The following is a 24,865-nucleotide window of genomic DNA, read 5'->3' as shown; positions in this document are numbered from 1 at the left end:
ATTGCCTTCTGAATGGCTAGATCTTCACGCCACACATTGTGTTTGCTACAAAACTCTTGGGTACTGATTCAGTGCTCATATGTTTGAGACTGGCCGAGGTGTTGGGGTGTTGGGATAGAGTTAACGACATGTTAAAAATGAGAAAGGCGTGTAAATAAATGCTTTATAAACTCCATACATTAATATTTATGTACTTTTTTATGAAGCATTATTACAAATAATTATATAAAATATAATTAAAACTACCGGCGCTGTTTTTCTGGAAACCTCAGTCTGGATTCTTTTTGTTCTTTATCAGCTCACGTGAAGGTAGGGGATGAAATAACTGGAGGTAAAGGTGAATGCAGGGTTGCATGATTGTGCGTAGAGGTCCCAGACGGTGACTGGGGACTCCGAGGAGACTATAGTCCCAACTCATTTAACCTGATTGCAAACGGCCGCAATTTACAATGAAGAAACCTCTGGACCGGGCACAGAGCACAGAAGGGTCTTCCATCAGGCTTAATTCATTGCATAGTGCTTACTATTTTCTACACGACTCTTTACAAATGCTTAATAACACGTGTTGGGTAATTTTATTTAAAAAAAAGAAGAATAATAGTTCAAACAAAACTACTCACGCATCCTCTAGTGGCATGCTTTTTTCACTTTTTCTGAGAAATCAGTGAGTAAACTCTTGAGAGTTGAGTTATATCAAAGCACAAATTCAGTGCGCAGGATTCAATAACTTACGTATGCTAACACACACAACTTGCACATTATATACATATACATAAACAAATAAATAAATCACATTTAACTTGATAAAAAGTAAATGAGAATAATAAGAATCGCACACTTTTGCGGCCATTGTCTGATGTGTCTAGGCTTGTGAGTCAAAAGTAAAACGTTCACCTACGTTTCGATCGACAATGCAGTCGCCATCATCAAGGTAGCAGACTGTTACCCTGATGATGACTGCAATTTCGACCGAAACATTGGCAAAGTCCTCACTTTTAACATGGCTAAAACACACAAGCCAAGAAACCACAAGCGACAGAGATTTTTGTCAAAAAACGAAGTACTGAAGGCTTGGACATGTCAACTGAAGGCTTGGATGTATCAACTGATCTCAGCCATTTTGCCATTTGGTAAAGATGTGTTTTTACGAATAATAATCATAAAAAACTCAACATAAGCTAGTGTGTGTGTGATTTGTGTTTGTTTATTAGGTAGGTCTACAAAACAGACAAAATGCAGTTAAAATTTACAAGGACTGTTATGTCTAGCATTTAACTGTTTGCACAGTTTTGAAGGTCCGTATTTTATAGACGTAACTGTGTTAAACGACGGACATTATAAAACGTACTTATTAGCCATTATCGGGCGTGGTCGAGCACCATTTCCGCAATTTCATGGGTGTCTCAATGCGGCGATGGCGAGTTGAAAAGTGACTCAAACTACGTCACAGCACGCCGTCTCCTGGCTAAATTTATAACTCAGCGATGACTTCGTTTGAACAAGTCTATTGCAGTTTCTTGTCGGCGCTGTTCCTGCGCTTGTCGCGGCGACAGGCGGCGCGGAAGAGCCGGGCGGTCGCGGCGACCGCGAGGAGCGCGCCTAGGAGCAGGAATGCAGAGACGTCGAGCAGCAGGTACTGGTGCCAGGCGAGCTCCCGCGCCGCGGACCGCAGCTGCGGCGCCCCCCGGTGCCTGGCCGCGTACTCCAGCCAGTAGGCGGCAGTGTCCAGCGGCGGCGAGGGCCGGTCGCGCAGCGCCGTCGACAACCGCCTGGCGTTCTCCGCGTAGCTGCGCGGGCCGAGAGAAACGACATCCCCCGTTTAGGTTTTCTCACCACTATCACCACCATCACTACCACCACCACTCCTACTACCACCAATATCACCACCACTACCACCACCACTCCTACTACCACCACCACTCCTACTACCACTACTACCACCACCACCACTCCTACTACCACTACCACCACCACTATCACCACCACTCCTACTAACATTACCACTCCTACTACCACCACCACTCCTACTACCACTACCACCACCACTCCTACTACCACTACCACCACCACTACCACCACCACTCCTACTACCACCACTACCATCACCACCACTACCACTCCTACTACCACCACCACTCCTACTACCACCACCACCACCACTACCACCACCACCACTACCACCACCACTCCTACTACCACTACTACCACCACCACCGCTCCTACTACCACTACCACTCCTACTACCACCACCACTCCTACTACCACCACCACTCCTACTACCACTACTACCACCACCACCACTCCTACTACCACCACTACTACCACTCCTACTACCACCACGACCACTACCACCACCACTACTACCACCACCACCACCACTACCACTACCACCACCACCACTACCACCACCACTACCACCACCACACCTACTACCACTACCACCACCACACCTACTACCACCACTACAACCACTACTACTACCATCACCACCACTACCACCACTACCACCACCACCACTACCACCACCACTCCTACTACCACTACTACCACCACCACCACCACCACTCCTACTACCACCACTACCACCACCACTACCACCACCACTACTACCACCACTACTACCACCACCACCACTCCTACTACCACCACCACCACTACCACCACCACTCCTACTACCACTACCACCACCACTCCTACACCACTACTACCACCACCACTACCATCACCACCACTACCACCACCACTACCACCACCACTACCACCACTACCACCACCACCACTACCACCACTACCACCACCACTCCTACTACCACTACTACCACCACCACCACTTCTACTACCACTACCACCACCACCACCACTACCACCACCACCACCACTACCACCACCACTCCTACTACCACTACCACCACCACTCCTACACCACTACTACCACCACCACTACCACCACCACCACTACCACCACTACCACCACCACCACTACCACCACCACCACCACTACCACCACCACTCCTACTACCACTACTATCACCACCACCACTCCTACTACCATCACCACCACCACTACCACCACCACTCCTACTACCACTACCACCACCACCACTACCACCACGACCACCACCACCACTACCACCACCACTCCTACTACCAGTACTACAACCACCACCACTCCTACTACCACTACCACCACCACCACCACTCCTACTACCACCACTACCACCACCACTACCACCACCACTACTACCATCACCACCACCACTCCTACTACCACCACCACCACTACCACCACCACTACTACCACCACCACCACTCCTACTACCATCACCACCACCACTACCACCACCACCACTACCACCACCACTACTACCACCACCACCACTCCTACTACCACCACCACCACTACCACCACCACTACTACCACCACCACCACTCCTACTACCATCACCACCACCACTACCACCACCACCACTACCACCACCACTACTACCACCACCACCACTCCTACTACCATCACCACCACCACTACCACCACCACTCCTACTACCACTACCACCACCACTCCTACACCACTACTACCACCACCACTACCACCACCACTCCTACTACCACTACTACCACCACCACCACTCCTACTACCACTACCACCACCACCACTCCTACTACCACCACTACCACCACCACTAACACCACCACTACTACCACCACCACTCCTACTACCACCACCACTACCACCACCACTCCTACTACCACTACTACCACCACCACCACTCCTACTACCATCACCACCACCACTACCACCACCACTACTACCACCACCACCACTCCTACTACCATCACCACCACCACTACCACCACCACTCCTACTACCACTACCACCACCACTCCTACACCACTACTACCACCACCACTACCATCACCACCACTACCACCACCACTACCACCACCACTACCACCACTACCACCACCACCACTACCACCACCACCACTACCACCACCACTCCTACTACCACTACTACCACCACCACCGCTCCTACTACCACTACCACCACCACCACCACTACCACCACCACCACCACTACCACCACCACTCCTACTACCACTACCACCACCACTCCTACACCACTACTACCACCACCACCACCACCACTACCACCACCACTACCACCACTACCACCACCACCACTACCACCACCACCACCACTACCACCACCACTCCTACTACCACTACTACCACCACCACCACTCCTACTACCATCACCACCACCACTACCACCACCACTCCTACTACCACTACCACCACCACCACTACCACCACTACCACCACCACTACCACCACCACTCCTACTACCACTACTACAACCACCACCACTCCTACTACCACTACCACCACCACCACCACTCCTACTACCACCACTACCACCACCACTACCACCACCACTACTACCACCACCACCACCACTCCTACTACCACTACCACCACTACCACCACCACTACTACCACCACCACCACTCCTACTACCATCACCACCACCACTACCACCACCACCACTACCACCACCACTACTACCACCACCACCACTCCTACTACCACCACCACCACTACCACCACCACTACTACCACCACCACCACTCCTACTACCATCACCACCACCACTACCACCACCACTACCACCACCACTACTACCACCACCACCACTCCTACTACCATCACCACCACCACTACCACCACCACTCCTACTACCACTACCACCACCACTCCTACACCACTACTACCACCACCACTACCACCACCACTCCTACTACCACTACTACCACCACCACCACTCATACTACCACTACCACCACCACCACCACTCCTACTACCACCACTACCACCACCACTACCACCACCACTACTACCACCACCACCACTCCTACTACCACCACCACCACTACCACCACCACTACTACCACCACCACCACCACTCCTACTACCATCACCACCACCACTACCACCACCACTCCTACTACCACTACCACCACCACTCCTACACCACTACTACCACCACCACTACCATCACCACCACGACCACCACGACCACTACCACCACCACTCCTACTACCACCACTACTGGACCACGACTGGCATCGGCTTCGCACTTGGCAGAGGTGACCTTATCGCCTAGAGGGGGTTCCCTAGCCTCGTGAAAAGCTGACGCAGTGAGCGGTGAAACAGCTCCGGCTACTAGTCTGGTAAGCTTTCGAGAGGTGTTGGATAGGTCTCGACCGGACCACGGGTGTTTTGAGGGGTCCCAGAATGATGTGGGAGATAGGCATGCGGTGCCAGTGGTGCTGATAAAGTCTAAGGGCTAAGGACACAGCCAATTTATCTGGTTAGCCAATTTCTGATTGCGTGTACGGCGTGATCCGTTACCCACGCCCATGGGGGCCCCGAGGCTTGTATAAGCGCCCGGTTATGAAATAAATTCCCCCTGATTTGGTGGTTATAATTACTTCAAATAATTTACACCAAAAATAAAAGGACATAAGAAATCCCGGAGGGCTAAAGCTAAGAAGGGTAAAAGAGCCTCTTTATTTCTTTCTTTCTTCGCCTCGGTGACTAGCGGATTCGCGTGCTCTCCCGTTTGAAATACGCTTACAACGACCAACTCGGACACGGAGTTTAACGCGGGAATTCTTTTATAAAAATAATGCCAAGCGTGATAAATATACGCAAATTGTGTTTTTAACTACATTTATGGACGCTAATCGCACGTATTTTGCGCTCACGCCGCTAGAATTCTCTGCAGGAGCAGCTACGTCGACTATTGAATAATTCCATTTTCAGACCGAAATTTCAAAGTAAATAATGAAAGACTTCAAAAAAATTTACCAAATTCCGGCTTTGGAACAGATGGTAGAATTTTCAAACTATTAGAAACGGCTCCGATAAAAGTGAAACAAGACTTTTAAAAATCCTAAACCCTGGCTTTGGACCTGATTTTCGACAAGGAATTTTATTAAAATACCGCTCATCTTGTTAAAATGCATTAAATAGTTAATGTTATAAAGTTACCTTTTGGCCTTGTGAAATTTGGTTCCTCCCATCCGCTACAGATAGGAGGATCGTGGTCATATATTTCCGCTCATGCGACTTACGTTGCATTCACGCAATTACTCCTACCTAATGCCGTATACCGAGAGCTAAGATGTTACACATCAAGAAACAATGTTTACCCCTGTGTACATATAAGTGGTATTCACGCACACTTGTGGTGCACCTTGCAAGTATTATGCAAATACATAGTTGCTCTGACCATGGACGTAGATTCCGGTTTGAGGAAGTGGTGGGGGACGCCCCTTTGGAATTACGAAGCCTCTTTGCACTTGCAAAAGCGTGACCGTGAAACTGGTTTGATTTCAAAAATATGTTTTATGGAAAACTTTCTGTATATTTTAAAGTTATCAGCTTATTGCATTCTTGTAGGCAAAAATATTTGTCTGTTAAAATTCACGCGCAAAACACTTGGGCCATGTCGAGTGCGACGGACCCGCGGTATCCCGCGTGCAGAGAAATCTTAAAATGTACACTATACTTGCTATGGCATAGAAGACACACACCGCAACTAACACAACACACAACCAATCTCGGGTGCGAAAAATATTCTAAGTACAATTTTCAACTTAGTGGAGGGGGGGGGGGTGTTGATCCTGCCCCGTCCCCCCATAATTTTTATGGGGGCTTCCACAGAGCTCTAATACCATCTGGGCCATGGACATTTTAGAATGAGGTGTGGCTTCGCCCCCCTCCTCTTTCCATTTCCCTGGGACGTGTTCGAATTACGAGCGAAATCTTTCGTTCTTATGAATACTGAGTTTCAACCAATCACGTTCAGTACCAAAACTTTGAAAATAGTTCTGCTGGTTACAACGCACAGTTTTGACCCAAAGCAAGGTTTTTTGTACGTCCTAGGGAATTCGCAGGCGGATTTGCATTTTTTGTAACGATATAGTGTTCGAACCCGTTTCACGGCTTATGAATAGAGACTGGAAGACACACGTCATTTGCATATCCGGGCAAATTTTTCCTGCTCGTTGGCTGCTGACATGCGAGACGTGTTAACTAGGACGTGTGAGATTCCGTAGTTCTTAGGTCGAGTGTTTCTTATTGGCCCGGAGTCTGTTCAATATAAACTCTGGGCCAGTAGTAGAAGCCGATCAGAAATAAAAGTATTTCAATTTAAGCCTTTTGCGGAATGAACCAGCGTTTATTTCTGGGTCTCCACTCGTGGAAATTTCGAAAATAACTTATGTTATATCACACAGTAATGTTTGCAACTAGGCTGAACGTCATTACTTCGCGATAAAATTAAAATTTTTGTCCTTGTGCAGAAAGAATAAACAAAACTGGACGCTCAGAGTTACTATTTTGTCAACTAAAGAAGAAGTTCGCGGTTTTCCGCTGTTATCGCGTTGCGACCTTATGGAGTTTTCTGTAAACGCATTGTTGTGCTTGCTGTCGCTGTCTAAAGTTCGTTAAATCTCGTTATCATATAAACAGTCCCAATTATAGGCAACAATATTACAATCTTACAGTATTGCACATTTATATATTCCCTGTGTTCCGAAACCAAGTATAATTACTTTTTTATTTGTGTCTGTTTTGTACTTAGTTCATTTAAGAAAGCATTAAAAACTATTTTCATTGAAAAGTACGAGTTATTTGGTTCCTAGTTCTTGTACAATAAGATGTGAGGTTCACAAAGTTAATTTTTTATTGTATTGGTCTTCAAAATGAGAAAAATATTGAACTATTTACTAAAATGAATATCTTTTTGGTATTGTCTGTAAAGTAACTTTTTTTTAATTAATAAATTTCGTATGAAAATCAGTTCAAATAAATGTAAAAATTAAAAGACGAATTGGTTTTAAAAACGCAGCAATTTTTTTAACGTTAAAATAGCTAAAAGTATTCGGAAATTATCCCAGTTGATAGATACTGTTTCGTCATTGATGTTTCAGTTCTAACTTTAATTATTTATACATTCCAATCACTGTAAAATCATAAATTAATTTGAATTATGCAGAAACTCTGAAAAATTTTCTGTTGATTCCAATATTCTAAAATTAAACAATTTTGGACAAAATTGTTATGCAATTTGCTGAAAAATATGTTTGTACTTACCAGTACGTTTTATTCTTTATTATTTTTAAGCGGAATTACTTAACTATTCCTTCAACGTAAGCCACAGTTTAAAATGTAAACTGCCGGAGTGAAATAAAATGTTTGGTTGGCTGAGGCAAATAATTTTCTACACTCTCAATATTATATTTATTTACTAAATAAAATGTTGATTATATTTTTCCAGAGGCAGCGAAAAAATTAAAGTGATTGAATTTTGGATCGTATATTTGTCACTAACGTATCAAAACTAAAAATTAAATCCTTTCGGTGTGTACAAAAATTAATCGTAAGCAGTCAGTTTCAAGCCCAAAAAAAAAAACTGGTTGTCTGTAAAGTCGGTTTACGGACGATAGTTTAACGTGACAACTTCATAACAAAATATTGATGAAATTATTGCATACTTTTATGAATAAAATGGAATCATTTTTATGGAATTATTACTATTTTGTATGGATACAAAGAAGGAGTGAAATGAAATCTACAATTTAATTGATACATTTATTTTTATTTGCACTCATTGATTCAAATATGTTTATTACTTTAACGAAGAGATTATTTTAACTATAACTTTTATACATGTTTGCTATTTAACTTCTTCCAATCTGTGTTATGCTGTTAAGGATAGGACGATGATAGGAACTTAGGAAACGAATGGGAGTGTTTCAAGTTTAATGTGCCTCGAAAAAGTTAAATTGACGGTTGTTCCAATCGAGTGGAAGAGAGATAGATGCGGCGCAAGCGTACAATGAGCGTAACGGGACACTTTTTCGTGCGTGCAGCCGGCGTTCATCGATTTATTAGACGTTGTCACGTCAAAAAATAGTAGAAGCTCTGTACCTGGGATCATCTAGCACTGTCCTGAGGGCCGCCAGAAGAGAGTCCTTGCTGATGGTCGAGTAGTCCAACTTCACAGCGATGCCCTCCTCGACGAAGGACCTTACGTTAAGGTGCTGGTCTCCGAACAGCGGCATGGCCACCATCGGAACACCGAAGTATGCCGCCTCCATGCTCCCCATGAGTCCGCCGTGAGTGATGAAGGCTTTGACATTTCGGTGACCTTGGGAATGACCAAAAAATATATACAATAAATTGTTAGCGAGTCTTTTAGTACATACTCGGTCTTTCAGTACTCGCCAGAGATGTGTAACACCTAACCTCGGTAACGAGCAAATAATTCATGTGTTCTATGTGTTCTTCTCATGTTGCAAAAACACTTTTAACACGAAAATCTAACACGAAATATAACATATAATTCGTTAAAATAATGCTAAGCGTGATGAATATAGGCAAATTACGTCTTCAAATAAATTTCTGGACGCTAATCACACGTAGTTTCCCGGCTCGCCGCTAGGATTCGATGCCGGAGCAGTTACGTTGACCATAAAAATCATTCCATTTGCATACCGTAATTTTTAACTATATATTGAAACGGCTCCGATAAAAGCAAAAAAAAAAATTGAAAAAATAATAAACCCCGACTTTGGAACTGAATTTCTAAAATGAATTTGATTAATATACCTACTGCTCATATTGTTAAAATTCACTAAACAGTTAATACTCTAAAGTTTCCCATTGGCTTTGTAAACTTTGGTTCGTGCTATTCGTCACAGATGGCAAAACCGCGGTTACACATTTCCATTTCATGCGAAACCCCCGTCGTACTCGTCATTACGCCACTCTTCGCCCCTCTCTCCTACCGCGCCTGGCGGCGGAGACGTGCAAACACTTTTTATTGACGCTCACGTTCATTAACTTATTTTATAGTTCATACTTGTCCACGTATTTTAGGCCTCACGTACAATATCCGTTACACTTAATTCAACAAAAATATCTTAAAACAATTTAAATTAAAAAAGCATTAAAAACTTTACGTGATAAGAACCAGGCTGCCAACTTTACCTTAAAATAACTATACAGTTGTTTCTATCGACGCTTAGGTGCCAAAAAAATTAACTACAAATTAAATAAAACTAATTTACTAAAATAAACTAAAAATTACTAAAATTTAGAACCAAACATTAAACATAATTTTAAAAATCAACCAATTAAAATCAATTTCCCAGGGGAGCTGCCGTTAAGGTCTCTTAAGTCTTTTGGCCATTGTTAAGCTGTCCAAAATGGTGTGATTAAACACTATGGTATATATTTTGGGTGGTTGCGTGAAAAAAAAAAGGGGGGGGGGAATGAATGGAATTACTGGTAAACATGTATTCACCATAGGCGTTGTCAAGGACGGACGAGGGGGCGGAGCGATGAGAAGGAGAAGTGGAGTGAGAGAAGCACCTCGATAAAACTGGCCTGCTCATGTCAGCATCCTCCTTGTTACTCACGCGGGGGAAAGTCAGGAACAGAACTCGGAGGGGTCACGTGCTGAGATCCAGTTTTACGAAAGGTGGGATTTTCCAACATTTTGTGAACTTTGAGGTTTTGTATTTTCTGTTGTGTCCTTGTGGAGATTACTCTAAACATTTTTACTGTTTTTATTGTATCATTTTACTGTTTCTAATGATATGGTTTTACAGTTTTAACCATATTTATCTGTTTTCTTCACAATCTTTTAGTGTTACTGCCAGTAAAAATGAACTTTTTAAAAAATTTATTGAATTAGTTATTTACTGTTTTACTGTTTCTTTGTTTCTTTATTATTTTAAGCTCTTTCGGGCACTAAGTATTCACGGTGTTTCCCAACCCCAACCCCCAAATCATTACTAACATTAATAAAACCTGCCTTTTACTGCAAAGTGTCTGAAAATCGGCTGTACTCAAAATTAGTACCAGTGGACTGTGTATCTTTCCTCCGCTGTTGTTTTATCGACAGAGTGTTTGCAAACAAACGTGAGGTATTTCTTTGCAAGTTATGGTTTGAGGAATGGGTACCACAGGTACTATATTTTTTAGAGCCATCAAATGTGAGACAAGTTACAGGACATAGATTTAACGTCTCGTCAAAAAGCACCGAAATCGGTGGTCGGGGCCACAGTAGCGAGGTAATGGTGTAGTAGGGGTAGGAAGAAAGGGTGTAGGAAAATGAAGGGTAAGAGTAGGGGAAAAAAGAGGAGGTTTAGAAGGAGTGGAGAAATGCGAGGAAGGGTTGGAGGTGGGAAGGAATAGAAAAAGCAGGTGAAGAAGGGGAAGAAAAATGAGGGCTAGGAGAAGGGGAAAGATTAGTAACGGTAGCGGAGGGAAGGAATAGAAAGGTCAGGGGAAGAAGGGCCGGCCGGAGGAGGAGGGGACCAAGGAGCATGTAAGAAGATCTGGAGTGGACATGTGTAGGGCGAGAGCGAAGCCAGCCGGTTGCGAAGAAGGGTTGAAAAGAAAGAGGAAGAGAGCGTATTTCTACTGCAAACGCAGCCCCAGCCCACTTGTCCTTGAGGTTTGAGTGGCACTGGTGTGCGGCTACAATGGTGATTTCCTGTAGTGCATATGGCTGTACAAATCGATGGAATTCCAAGCCGGATGGCGTTGCTTTTCACATGTATTAAAGATTTTTTTTTTCATTTGTTAACTAAATTAATTCCCAAAACTTTTGAAGCATCAGAAAAAAGTGGCAAATGTTTTAAACAGAAGTAACTAATCTTCGAACTTTTCGAAAAACCTAAGAAAACTATTTAACAAGGAGAAGTTGTTTCAGTTGTTAGTATAATTCTTTACTTTTTTCATAGATTTCCAAAACGTGACGATCAACGACAGATCTGGGAAAAAGCGACAAAGCGGAAAAATTGGACTGCGTCTCCGAACCATGCATTGTGTACAGTGCATTTTGAAGACAAATGGGTCTTAAGAAGCGAAAATCTAACTCGATTAAAGGATGATATAGTGTTCGGTATATTAAGGTTTCCCTCAAAGGAACGGTTTCACAATGCTTTTAAGATATTAGATAAATCCCAACATAAGTTTAAAACATTTCTCTTAAGAGTGTGCTTCGTAGCATTAAAAGACGTGCCTTAATTATTTTGCAAATTTATCATTGTTATGGTGACGATGTCAGGGGTTTTCGTATTTTTTTTTTAGAAATATAGTACAGTATGTATTAGCAACTACGTTAAGAACTGTTATTTTATTCACACAGAGAAAAGAAATACAAAATGCTAAAATTTGGCGTCTGTCTTTTTATAGCCTACTAGCTGACCCGACGAACTTTGTTCCGCCTTAGAGGCAATAAATGAGCAGATTTTGGATTTTATTAAATTACATTTTTTATTAAGATAATAAATATAAATAAAAAAATCAAGTATTTTAATGATTCTTTATTGGCCATGTATTTTGGTGCATGGGTTGCACTCTTCATTGAAGCACCTTATGATAGACGACATTTTTTGTTTTATTATCAGGCGCAAGAACAAATAACGCAGATAGTCTTCCGAACCGTGAACATGCCACATATAATTGACCATGGGAAAAACATGGATTTTATAGATTCAGACCACAAACTTTCAAGGATTGGCCTTGTGATTTGTTAATGGTCATGGCGAATGCAAGACGGATCGGAAATTGAAGTCGTTTAAACTCAAACGGCATATCGGTTGGGATCATCGGAATCCTCGGAATGAGAACTTCCTCACATTCAAATTTTCCTTTCAGTATCGTCGCGTAAATCACATTTTTCATCAATTTACTTACCACCAAACGCGTTCCGTTGCACAGTTCTGGTTGGTTTATGTTTCGAAGCATGATTACTACGGAGCCAACCTTTAGTCGTAAATTTTGCGGTGGTAAGCCAGGCACATCCAAGGAGTTTAAAAATTCAATTGTATATTTGATGGCATCATCTTCATTTGTTACACAGTCAATAGATTTGAATGAATGCAGTGTACCAATGATCTCATTCTGAATTATGTAGTTTAAGTCATCTACATCTTTATTATTAGCCGCCAAAATTGCTCACTCACTCAACCAATAATTTTTTTTGTGGTTAGTAATGATGTTTGGGAATACTTTGTTGATGGGTTCGTCTTTCGATGAGACAAAGTTACAGAAATTCGGAGGAAATGAAATCAATCCGCTCGATTCATCGATAGGTACTCGACCATTACCGATAGTTAGCAACTGCTCAGAGAAATCTTCAGCAGATGTATCGTTCAGCAATGCAACTCTCATGTTTATTGTCAGCTGAAGTTTCTTCACATAGCGCCATAGATTCGATGATTTGAGGCAAACGTTTATTTCGTCGGCAGCAGTTTATCTTTGAATTACTGGCAGTGTTTGACGGAAATTGCCAGACAGTAAAATCATTGCGCCTCCAAAACATCTCGAGTCATTGCGTATATCTTTCCATGTTCAGTTAAGTGCACATCAACCGGTCAACATAAAAAATTTACATTGTCAAATTTTCAACCATACTCAACCATAGACAACATTACGTTTAGCTGTCAGTTGTGTTTTGTTATTCCATGTCAGTTGCGTTTTGCTATACCATTTTTAACAAATGAACGGCTAGACTGATGTTTTGACTGATAAATTTTTCTTTTTGCTTTCAGTTGCGTTTTGTTATACCACTTTTTTTACACGCTTTATATTAGCTTCACCTGTATGTTTGTTTGTTTGTATGTTTGTAACCGATTACTTTGGGTGCGATTTTGACCCACTTTAAACGGCCAGGTTTCATTCAAACTTTGTAGATTTATCGAGGACCGATGACAATACACTAATTTGATAAGATTATTCCATTATTAAATTTGCAAAATAAGATTTTCGTCAATTTATATAATTTCACAATATTAAGTAGGCTTTGTTTAAGATATCGCGCCGAAGACAAACTGAAAGAAAAGAGTTAGCACATTGTAAAGAAAACCATTTCGCCCATGTGCGAACTCTTTTCTTTCAGTTTGTCTTTGGTGCGATATAAACAAAGCCTACTAAATATTGTGACATTTAATTAAATGAAAAGTGACATTTAATTAAATGAAAAGTGAGAGTGGGTTATGATTATTGTGAACAATATACCTACTTTCTTGATTTTCTATTTTTTAGTTTGGTTTTGTATATAAAGCGTGTTTTTTAGTTTTTTTTAAACTATTATTTCCCCCCCCCCCGGGAACAGGATAAAAAGTATCCTATGTCCGTTTCCTGGTTCTAAGCTACCTTCCTACCAATTTTCAGCCAAATCGGTTCAGCTGTTCTTGAGTTATAAATAGTGTAACTAACACGTCTTTCTTTTATATATATAGATATAGGCTTGTTATTATATGTGTGTTGTAACATGTATAAAAATGTTAAATATATTCAACAATATTTGGTAATTATATATATTTAAAAACTTTTATGTACGCTACTTGAAACTACGTGAAAGGTTTTCAGTCTATAAAGGCCTATTCTATGATTTTTTTAAATTATTAATTATTATGCAAACAATTAATAAAATTGAAAGTTTCTTACATTGTCAGTATATGCATAGCATTACAGTTATTACAAACAATTCTCTACCAGCGTTTAGCTAAGGTTTGCATGTTACGTTGGTTGAGTAAGTAGACTGGAACATTAACATGATATTGAAAAGACTTCTAACTTCTACTAATACGCGTATATTACAAGAGATTTGTAATAGATTAAATGAAGTAAGTAAAAATTCGTTTTTTATAAACGTTGTGTATGAAATTATAAAATTTGAGAAGTATAATAACAAAAAGAAGTGCGTTACGAAGACATATGTCGGTAGTGTTACCCACTGAAACATTATTCCCACTTCAACTCTCTGTAAAAATAAAAGTATGGGGTTGAATGCGTCAAGAGTGGTATATAAATAAAATTTGAAGCTTCTTCCTAATTTCATACGCAGGTGTCCCCCACCTATAGTTGCAAACAAAAATTTTTCCTCGATGTTGAAATTTACTCTGCGTATTCACAAAAAAATTTGGCAGTAAATAGGTATTTAATTTTTAAAAATGAAAGTATTCATGTTTAGAAAAAAATATTAAAGCGGTGTGGGGAAGAATGTTTACAGATAATCCAGTAAAATTTTCAGTTTGATTGTTTTGATAGTTTCGGAGCTGTTGCGAGTTTAGTTTGGAAGATTTTTCGCCCGCGCGAGACAAGTTTGGCTCGTTTTCGTTTTCTTCCAGCGTAGGAAGCAGGGAACAAACGCCGATACCTGGCTTCACCTCGCATCCTCTGCTAGCCTTCCCTTGTCCTCTCCATATGTATTACTGTATATTAGCTCCATGGAGGGGACGGAAGATGAGGTTAAGGAGGAGGGGAACGAAGAGGAGGGTTATGGGGTGAAGAAGGGGAAGGTAGAGGATGGTTAGGAGAAGGAAGGGAAGGATGAGGAGAAGGAGCGAAGGGTAGAAAGGGGAGAGTAAGAGGAGGGGAGAAGAAGGAGGGAAACGAAGAGGAGGGTAATGGGGGAAGAAGGGGAAGGAAGAGTGTGGTTAGGAGAAGGAAGGGAAGGATGAGGAGAAGGGGCGAAGGGTAGAAAGGGGAGAGTTAAGAGGAGGGGAAGAATGAGGAGGGTTGGAAACAGGAGGGGAAGGAGGGCAGTTATACTGAACTGAGTATCTCGATCTGCGGCAGCCACTGGGCGGAGCGCACGTTGCGCGAGCTGTTGGGCAGCGCGCCCGACTCCCACTTGCACAGCACGCGCTGAGGCAGCTCCGAGAAGGCCTGGGTGAAGACGCCCAGCTGCCTCTCGGGCATCGAGTCCATGCGCAGCGTGGAGCCCAGGCTGAAGTACACGGCGCCTTCCACTGCACCGTCCAGGAACCTCTGCAGGTCCTGCCACACGCATTTTTGGTATTGTAAATTTATATTTTATATGAATTCAACAAGAACCCAAAAAGGAAACTTTCCACATAAAATTTCCCTGTTTGTCCTGGAATCGAACCCGGTGCCCGCCTTATTCCCAGAGGCTAATTGAGAGGAGGGGGGAAGGGATGACTTACAAAACCAACAAATGTTAGACCCAAGATGTGACTGAGATGTGACTCGAACACACATCCCTAAGGTTAGGCGTAGAGGGTACTACGGTTGAGTGCTCGGATTATTAGCCTTCCACCAAGGAGACACAGGCTCAATTCCAGATGGGTTTGAACCCAGGTGTTTCACCAGTGGGAGATAAGGCGAATGTTGCCAAGAGCCGGTGGGGTATACCGACTCCCCACCCTTTCCTTTCCTTGATGCTCCGTTCTTACCTCATCACCCCTCATCGTCTCTAATGACCTTGATGTTGACCAGACCTTAAGCCTTAAGTCAGGGCTAGAAGTCGAACATGCAAATACTTAGACCTCTGGTGGTGGCAAGTAAATGGTCACCAGGGTGGGAATTTACGAGGCGGTAATAGGTAATCCTCCCAGTCACAAAGGGAACAATTGTTTCTCTGACTAATCTATACTAATATTATAAAGCTGAAGAGTTTGTTTGTTTTTTTTGTTTGAACGCGCTAATCTCAGGAACCACTGGTCCGATTTGAAAAATTATTTCAGTGTTGGATAGTACATTTATCGAGGAAGGCTATAGGCTATATTATATTATCAATAACATTAGGGATCCTTACTAAAAGTCCAATTTAGAATCAAATGCGTTGGAGGGGGTTAGATACAACATGCAGTACACGTACGAAGTGTGTGTCGACAATGCCGCAGGCGCTAGAAGTTTATTTCCTATTGCCTATTAACATTGTTGCCACGCACTAGATGCCTTATCATTCTTAATTTTCCCATACAAGTAAAAAACACCCGTGCGATATTAACAACGAAGCAATTAGTACCCTCATAAGAGTTAAATTAGTATTTAAATACTTTTTATCACTTTAAATCGCAAACCTAAACTATGTTTTTTTCCCTCTCTCTGTTTTTAATTTTTTTTCCTTTTACTAGATTTATTTTTATTATTTTTAATTAATTTTCATTTTTCGGACCATCAATAATTTTCTTCTCCCGTTACAATTCTGACAAGGACTTTTATATATATATATATATAAGCGAAATACCACTCACTGACTCGCCCATCATGTGATCTCTAAAACTATACACCCGATTGACTTGAAATTTAGCATAGTTACTCATTTTGTGATGTAGACGCTCACTAAGAACGGATTCTGCGGAAATCCGATCCCAAGGGGAGTTTCGGGGGCGTAATATATCAAAATTTGCATTTTTTGGTAGGAAATCACCATGGCAACAGCAGTTGCTTTGTTGATGCTTTATTCGTCTCTATGGCAACGATTATTTCATTGTTAGTGCAGTCCTTATCACCGTTGAAATTTTGCGGGTACTTTAAATATCAAAAATTTCCCTTTTTTTGTTACGCAGGATGACATTTTCCGAAAATTAGATTCCATGGGTGGTTAAAACCAGGCAACAGTGGGTAATTTGACTGCATGAGAACAGGATTTTGCATTGTTCATGCCTTCTGCGTCTCCATGGCAACGGGAATCGCGCGGCAGTGGCTTACCCACAAGGAGGGGCATGTATAATGAGCGGCGCAAGAGTGATCTGCCTGTAGACTGCCGTAGCGAAGTACGGGTACATCAGTTGTACGTTGCGTGCACGAGTCGGGAAACCATCGGTGCTATTCATTTTCTCTCCGGTACATTATACAGCTTTGTAATAAATTTTCACTGGATTTTTTTTATTTACCATTACTGTAAATGGGAGATGTGGCTTAATTTTTTTCCTTTAGTACAGCCGTGCGAAGCCGGGTAGGGCAGCTAGTGTTACAATAAGTATCCCACTAAGAACACAGATCACCATGAAATAACGCGTTATCTACTTCCAGTGGTATCATGCATCTTAATTTATCCCTGATTCTTCCAATGTTTATAAACAGACTTGGAACTAAATTATCATTCCTTGCCGAGCCGATAAGAATGGATCATCGATGGAAGGAATGGATGGAGCTCACGGCAATGTCCGTCACATCTCCCATCTCCCACTTGTGAAACATCCGGGTTTAAACTCACTGGGAATGGAGCCTGGATAGCCTGGATCGCCTTGGAGGGAAGCGAGTGATCTAACCCGACCGTCGTACCCTCGACACCCTAGGCATATGTGTTCGAGTCACATCTGAAACACGAATGGTTCTAGCATTTGTTATTTGGCAAGTCATCCCTCCCTCCCTTCTCATTAAGCTGCTGGACATAAGGTGCACCGGGTTCCTCATAGGAGTTTTTTTTTTTGTGGAAAGCGTCCATCTCGGGTTCTTGTGTTTCCTTACCACCGTTCTAGGAAATGCTATGGTAAAAAAAAAACAGGACCACTCTCTGTAGTATGTCACCCCGCTCGGAATAGTGCACTAACGACTCAATATCACACAACATACTTAAATCCTGGAGGAGAATTATGCCATGCATTAGATGGCAGTTACCATTGGCAGCACTCCAGGCTCTTGCATATGCAGGCCGCCAACCTCGACGATGGAGGGCAGCAGGGGCCGTGGCTGGTTCAAGGAGAAGTGCGTGTTCAGCAGACACACGCTCGCGTTGCGCGCGATGTCGCCCAGCGGCGGCACGGAGGCGCCGAAGTGCCGCTCGACGACGGCCGCCATCCGAGGCTCCAGCACGAGCCGGTGGACGAGCTTGGCTCCGAGGAGGAACACCGTGTTGACGAGCCTCTCCCAGAAGGTCATGCGGTCGGCGTGGCCCAGCAGGTTGACGGGCACGTGGGAAGGGTTCCCCGGGTTGCCGAACCAGCCGTCGGTCCACGGCATCGCCGCCGAGGTGCTGACCAGCGCGAACGGGCTGCGAAGAAGGTGCGGGAAGACCAGGAAGCAGTCGAGGGCGAACGCCTCCAGCACCACGAGGTCGAAGCCCTGGTCAGACTCGAGGAGCTCCTGCACCTGCCGGTTGGAGAAGGTCTTGTCGCAGATCTCCACGCTCATCTCCAGGAATACCTGGCGCACGAGGAGAACCCCACCGAAGTCCGCGGCTCTGCTGAGCGGGACCTCGCTCACGAAGTTCCCCAGCACCTCCCGGAGGCTGATGTCCGTGTAGTTGGCCACCGCGCGACTCTGGGGGAAGGGGCTGATGACCACGACGTCGTGACCCCTCGCGGCGAGGCCTTTCATGAGCGCTCCCGTCATGGAGAAGTGGCTCCTGCCGACGTGAGGGAACACCCCGAGAATCCGGTACCCACTGGCGCTCGCCACGAGCGTGCCCAGGAGCAGCAGTGCGTGGGCGAGGACATGAACACCCTCTCGCATCTGGAATACCAAATAAAATAATGCCAAAAAGTCCACTTGTTATAGATACTATGACTAGACGACGAACTTTTGAACTCAAAAGTAGTGTAGGTGTACCCAACTACTGAAGACAATAGTTACTGAAATTGTAATTACTGTTAGTTTTTTAATTGGCTAAGTGTTTGTGGTGAACTTGTGAAGTAACTAAGGGATATATGCTTCAATACTAGTCTGGAAAATCACTATGAAGTACAATCTAGAGTTGGTACTGATAATCTTAGCCTTACCCAATTTTATAATACTTCGGTTCTTCAAAACTTTGCATGTATAAAATGTGAACTGGTCAAAGTACCGGGCCGTTATATATTTTCCAACAACATTTTGGTGATATTATGTGCCTGGACCCTCAGTTTAGCATATAAATTTCAAAGAGAATAAATTTATTATTAGACACTGCAGCAGTGGAAGTGATGATTGATTGTGACATGTGTATACAAACTAAGAAGAGAAGTCATCCAGTTTATTGTGGAAAGACGTCACACCATGCAGAAACGGATCTATGGAAGAGAGAGAGAGTACTCCCTTTGAATAACTGAAGCTTTTAACTATCACCTTCCCTTTCCCCTTCTCCACCTCTTTTCACAACAATCTTCTGGGACCATCACAGGTGACATGTGTGTGAAAAAACTTCTTTCTCCTCTAAACAACTTTTATCTGGTTGTATATGAACGTAATTTTAAATCCATACAAGGCTTATCCTATAATAAAATAATAAAGAGTACCGATTTTAATAATAAGGCTACAAATTTATATTGTGTTATATTTAAGACTGGTGTTTCAGACGGCATGCAGTTTTAACTTTTCAAATCATAATAAATGTCTTGAAAGACAATTTTAACAGAATGGATTTCTACAGTTTTCCAAGAACGTATACAACATGCAAATGACAAGTAAAGTTGTCAGAAAAAAAACGGGGCATGGCCGCCTCGCGTTTTGGAAGTGTAAATGGTTGTTGTTCTACGTCAGCGCTGCTGCTGAATCTATGTTTTATGTCAAATAATCTGATTGTTAAATATTATATATAAATTTAGAGTGGATGCAAGTTTAGTAGATTTACGGATTATTTGTAAGTTATGTTTTTTTTCAAAATTATATAAACCTGAAAATTCAGTTTCTATTAGTGTTACGGGAGTTCAGATTAATGAGTGTAATGAGAAGTTGATGTATCCGCAGCCACAAAGGGTATCGCCACACCCACTTTCTCGGTGTCGCCATAGAAGTGCAAATGGAACAAACATGGCGCCGAATTAAAATGCACTTTCACCACTTGCTCTCTCTACCTAATCGTTACGTTTTCCGTAATGCTCTGGGCGTTATATATTATATATAAAATTCTCGTGTCACAGTGTTAGTTACCATACTCCTCCGAAACGGCTTAACCTATTTTTATGAAATTTTGTATGCATATTCAGTAGGTCTGATAATCGGCTACTATCTATTTTTCATACCCCTAAGTGATAAGGGCTGTCCACCCCTAACATTTTTTTTAATTTTTTTATAATGTGGCATTAAAAATACAAACAACCCTAAATTTTCACCCTTTTATCACCAACCCCTAATTTTCAATATAATTTTATATTTTTCAACCCCGGTCGATAGCTGATCAATTAACACTTGATCAACCTTCCCCACCAGGGGTCTACCCGTGTCATTTCTCACCCCGTAAACAGCACGGAGTAGGGATGAGACCGAAGCCGGTCTCCTGTTTCTCTCACACAATAAGCCTTCTCTCACTCCCTCCACAGTTTTCGGCCATTATTATTATTTATAAATCAAGCATAGTAGTAACGTTTACAATTAAAATTTTACTATCTCAGTGTAACTCTCATATTAACTATATTCTCAAGTAAATTTATTATTAATTTGCTGGACTATAATAATTTATTCCTATTTTATTAATAACTAATAAAATTATTAATTTTGAGTGTAGTTCGCACCATTAGTTAATTAAGTGATTTACATAATCTTAAAAGTACTCAACACGTGTCAAGAGCTCCCGCCAACAGCAGATTTTGTGTTGTAAGTATAAATTATACTTATATATTTATTATAAAATCAAAATTTTTATTTATATCGTATATATATATATTTTTGGAAATGGTCAAAAATAAATTCGGTGAAAGTTAGATTTTTATTATAATTGTTTTTTTTATTCATTTATAAATCTAAAGATACAACCGTTGTTGCCAGGTAACTTGGTATCATACAAATCTATTGATACAGTTTGCGATACCAATGAAGCTGTAAATTTTCCAACAGAGTTTTTGAACTCACTGAATTTGCCAGGAATGCCACCGCATAATTTACAATTGAAGGTTGGATCTCCGATTATTTTACTTCGTAATTTGAACCCACCACGGCTGTGCATGGTACACGATTAGCCATTAAAAAATTAATGAAAAACGTTATCGAAGCCAGCATTTTAAATGTAAATTTCCGATGTGAAAATATATTAGGGAGCGTTCAAGTATTACGTAACGCAATTTTTTAATATTTTTCACCCCCCCTTCCCCCCATTTAACACGCCATAACGTTTTTCTGTACCCCCCTCTCCCCTAGTAAAACTTTACGTAACCCCAAGTGACCATTTTTACTTAAAAGTCACAATTATGTGGCGTAACGTACCGGAATAAGTCACTAAAATACCTTTGTTATTGTTTTCATTGCGTTAATGTTATTTATTAACATTTGAAATGCCTTGTTTTTAAAATCAAGAGCTTTCTAATGTTTGTTTTTTTGTCCTAATAATTTTTTAATACTCAATCATACATTTAGCAATCATACATTGAATTACGTAGTTTTCCTGACTTGGCTCTGTCCTTACACACTTTTTTCTTTATCCACCATTGTTCTTCTCATGCATTCTCCTATTTTAGCGTTTTAATAATAAATCTATTAAAATCAAATAAAAATTTTTATTTCTAATAATTATTTTTACCTTTGGCAATGCAATTACAAACATAAAACTAACTGCAATAAAATATATTTGTCAAAATATAATCGTATTTAAGAATACGATTGGACGAAAACGAAAAACATTTAAAATAAAATTAGCCATAATTAAAATAAGTAGACTGCAAAAAAAAAAATTCAATTGGAGTTTTACTGCTCATCTGTCCATGGGTTTGCCAGCCACTCAGATTCTTTCATTACTGGCATCCGGAGAGCAGACGAAGAGGGTTCCGGAATTGTTCACCCGCTTGCATCAACTTCGTCTTCGTCGAGTCAATCGGCATCCTCAGACGATGTTTCACAGCGACGCACAATGCAGAGAAGCTCATTTGCCCTTCTTGCAGCAAGTCGCTGTGGCCGTACTCAACTTTCACGAAGGTCTTGGGCAGTCTTGCCATGAATGTAACGATTGTGCATTTGCACACTCTTGTGGGATGTAAAATAAACCCCACAGGTTGAACATACTCGGTTCTTTAGGTCGGATTGTACTGATGGGCAAAATAAATCGTAAGGCATCTGCTTAAACCCTTCTAGAGGAGGCGACAGATCAACAGACAACCTTGCAAGAAGTGGCGAAAACTTGCACGATCCTTTGTCTATCTGACTAGGTACCACGAGCTTGTTTGCGGTTTGAAGGATTGGGCAGGGTGGCGGCAGGAAAGTTTCTGGAAAGACAAATTTTATTGCACTCATCAATTGGGAACAGCAGGATTCATCCGCGCATTTAATAACTTGCAAGAAATATTGCGATTCATGGACGTGAGCGCTATACCACGCCATATTAGGTTCTGCTGGGTCCTGCAAGCTATCTTCAGGGTTTCTATATTCCGCCGAAACATTGTAGTTGTCAATTTTCATACAGTCGGTCGAGTGCTTGGAGCACATAAACGAAAAGGGTTGCCATCTTGGGAGAACAAAATACGAACAATTCAATCGGGAATCCCCCGTAAAAAATAAATGAAAAGGGTTGCCAACTTGGAAGATTTTAATTCACTAGTTTTTTTGTTAACCTTTTAGACCAATCGTCTTTCGTACCACAACATTACTGTTGTGATGAGAGAAAACCTCACACATAGAAAACAGTGTATTTTGAATATCAATACCTATATAATTTCTAATATGGCGATTGGAGTCTACGTTGATAACCGAAGTATAACGAAGCCATCCGAATAGCGGTATTTTTTGTTTTAACTACTTTACTGGAGTGACGAGAAAAACTATCACAGCTGTTGATATATATATATATATATATATATATATATATATATATATATAGCTTTACGTTTGGAGTTAAAAAAAACAATATTCACTTATCCTGTAAAGCAAGCAGAAACAATTTTGAGAAGGTAAAGAAAATTAAGTTATCATGCCATTTGAAATTATGAGAAAAAAAGTTTTAAGAAATGCGTGAAAGAATCTGTCTCTACGCAACCGTTCTGAAGGGTAAAAAAAAAAAACAATGTGACTAAACGCGTAGGTCAAAACCCCCCCCCCCTCCCTCCCCTGTAAGGCATCGTAACGTTTTACAAGGACCCCCCCCTCCCCCCAAATTCGTTACGTAATACTTGAACGCTCCCTTAATACCACGAATCCCTATTTTTCCTACAGATGTGCCAAATCAATTTAAACGTATTCAGTTTCCGATTAGATTAGCATTTGCAATGACTATTAATAAGTCCCAAGGTAAAACGGTGTCTATTTGTGGCTTAGATTTGAACACACCATGTTTTTCTCACGGACAATTATACGTGGCATGCTCTCGAGTGGGTAAACCATCCAGTTTGTTTGTGTTAGCTTAAGATGGGCTAAAAAAAAATATTGTTCACGCTATAGCATTAAGAGATTGATATTGATTGTTACTGTTACTATCTTAATTAATTAATGATATATATAATTTTAAGTAATAAATTAAAATAAATTATAAAAATTAATTTTTGGTGTTTTGCTATTTTTATATTACCTCATCGTTCACAGCACTCCATGTATCTCTCACCACATCCTCATATACCACATCCTTACACACTTACAATAAGTTAGTCATTTTTTTTCTACACTAGAAATTTCCTAGAAATAATTTATATGGCAAAACAACGTTTGCCGGGTCAGCTAGTATATACATATTTTTACGGTACTTTACGTTGTGCTCTGATGACTTCGTCGCCTAGACTCTTCCTACCGCCGTAAAAATGTTCCACTTTAAAAACAAAATACGTACTAGATATAGCGTCAGATTAGTGACTTAAAAGTACGGGACCAATTAAAATAATTAAATAAATAAACGATATGGTATAGGTATAATAAACTTATGTTCTACACGTATTGTAGTGAATAATGCCATGATCTGACAGCTTCCCATCCTTCTCCGTAGTATTATTACCCATCTGCTTCGATAAGTATGCGGCGGCTTGTGAACTAAAGACGCTAGTAGTAGACACTCCCAATATTAACGCTCGTACAGATTTGAATATTATTCGTAAATCTGTACCCTTTTTTAAATATCGCTATATTTTACTTATGTGGGTACTTTATAGGTGTTTAATCCATATGAATGCTATTATATTATCGCATTTGTGAGTT

At 41.4% G+C, this 24,865-nt stretch overlaps 1 protein-coding gene across 1 annotated transcript in view; it reads right to left on the bottom strand.

Moving 5' to 3' along the window:
* Positions 1-1,179: 1,179 nt before the first annotated feature.
* LOC134530318 (UDP-glycosyltransferase UGT5-like) overlaps positions 1,180-24,865 on the bottom strand; it is a 47,113-nt gene continuing 23,427 nt past the window's right edge. Inside the window, exons 2-5 of the mRNA XM_063365043.1 lie at positions 18,464-19,297; positions 15,652-15,874; positions 9,002-9,221; positions 1,180-1,787 (exon numbers count right to left, since the gene is read on the bottom strand). Coding sequence (XP_063221113.1) covers positions 1,505-1,787; positions 9,002-9,221; positions 15,652-15,874; positions 18,464-19,297 — 1,560 coding nt within the window. The 3' untranslated portion in view covers positions 1,180-1,504. The remainder of the gene's footprint in view (positions 1,788-9,001; positions 9,222-15,651; positions 15,875-18,463; positions 19,298-24,865) is intronic.

Source organism: Bacillus rossius, chromosome 3 (assembly GCF_032445375.1).
Source record: "Bacillus rossius redtenbacheri isolate Brsri chromosome 3, Brsri_v3, whole genome shotgun sequence".
Classification (NCBI taxonomy): Eukaryota; Metazoa; Arthropoda; class Insecta; order Phasmatodea; family Bacillidae; genus Bacillus; species Bacillus rossius.
The sequence above is the reverse complement of the archived record's forward strand: the minus strand, read 5'-3'. Positions and strand labels throughout refer to the sequence as shown.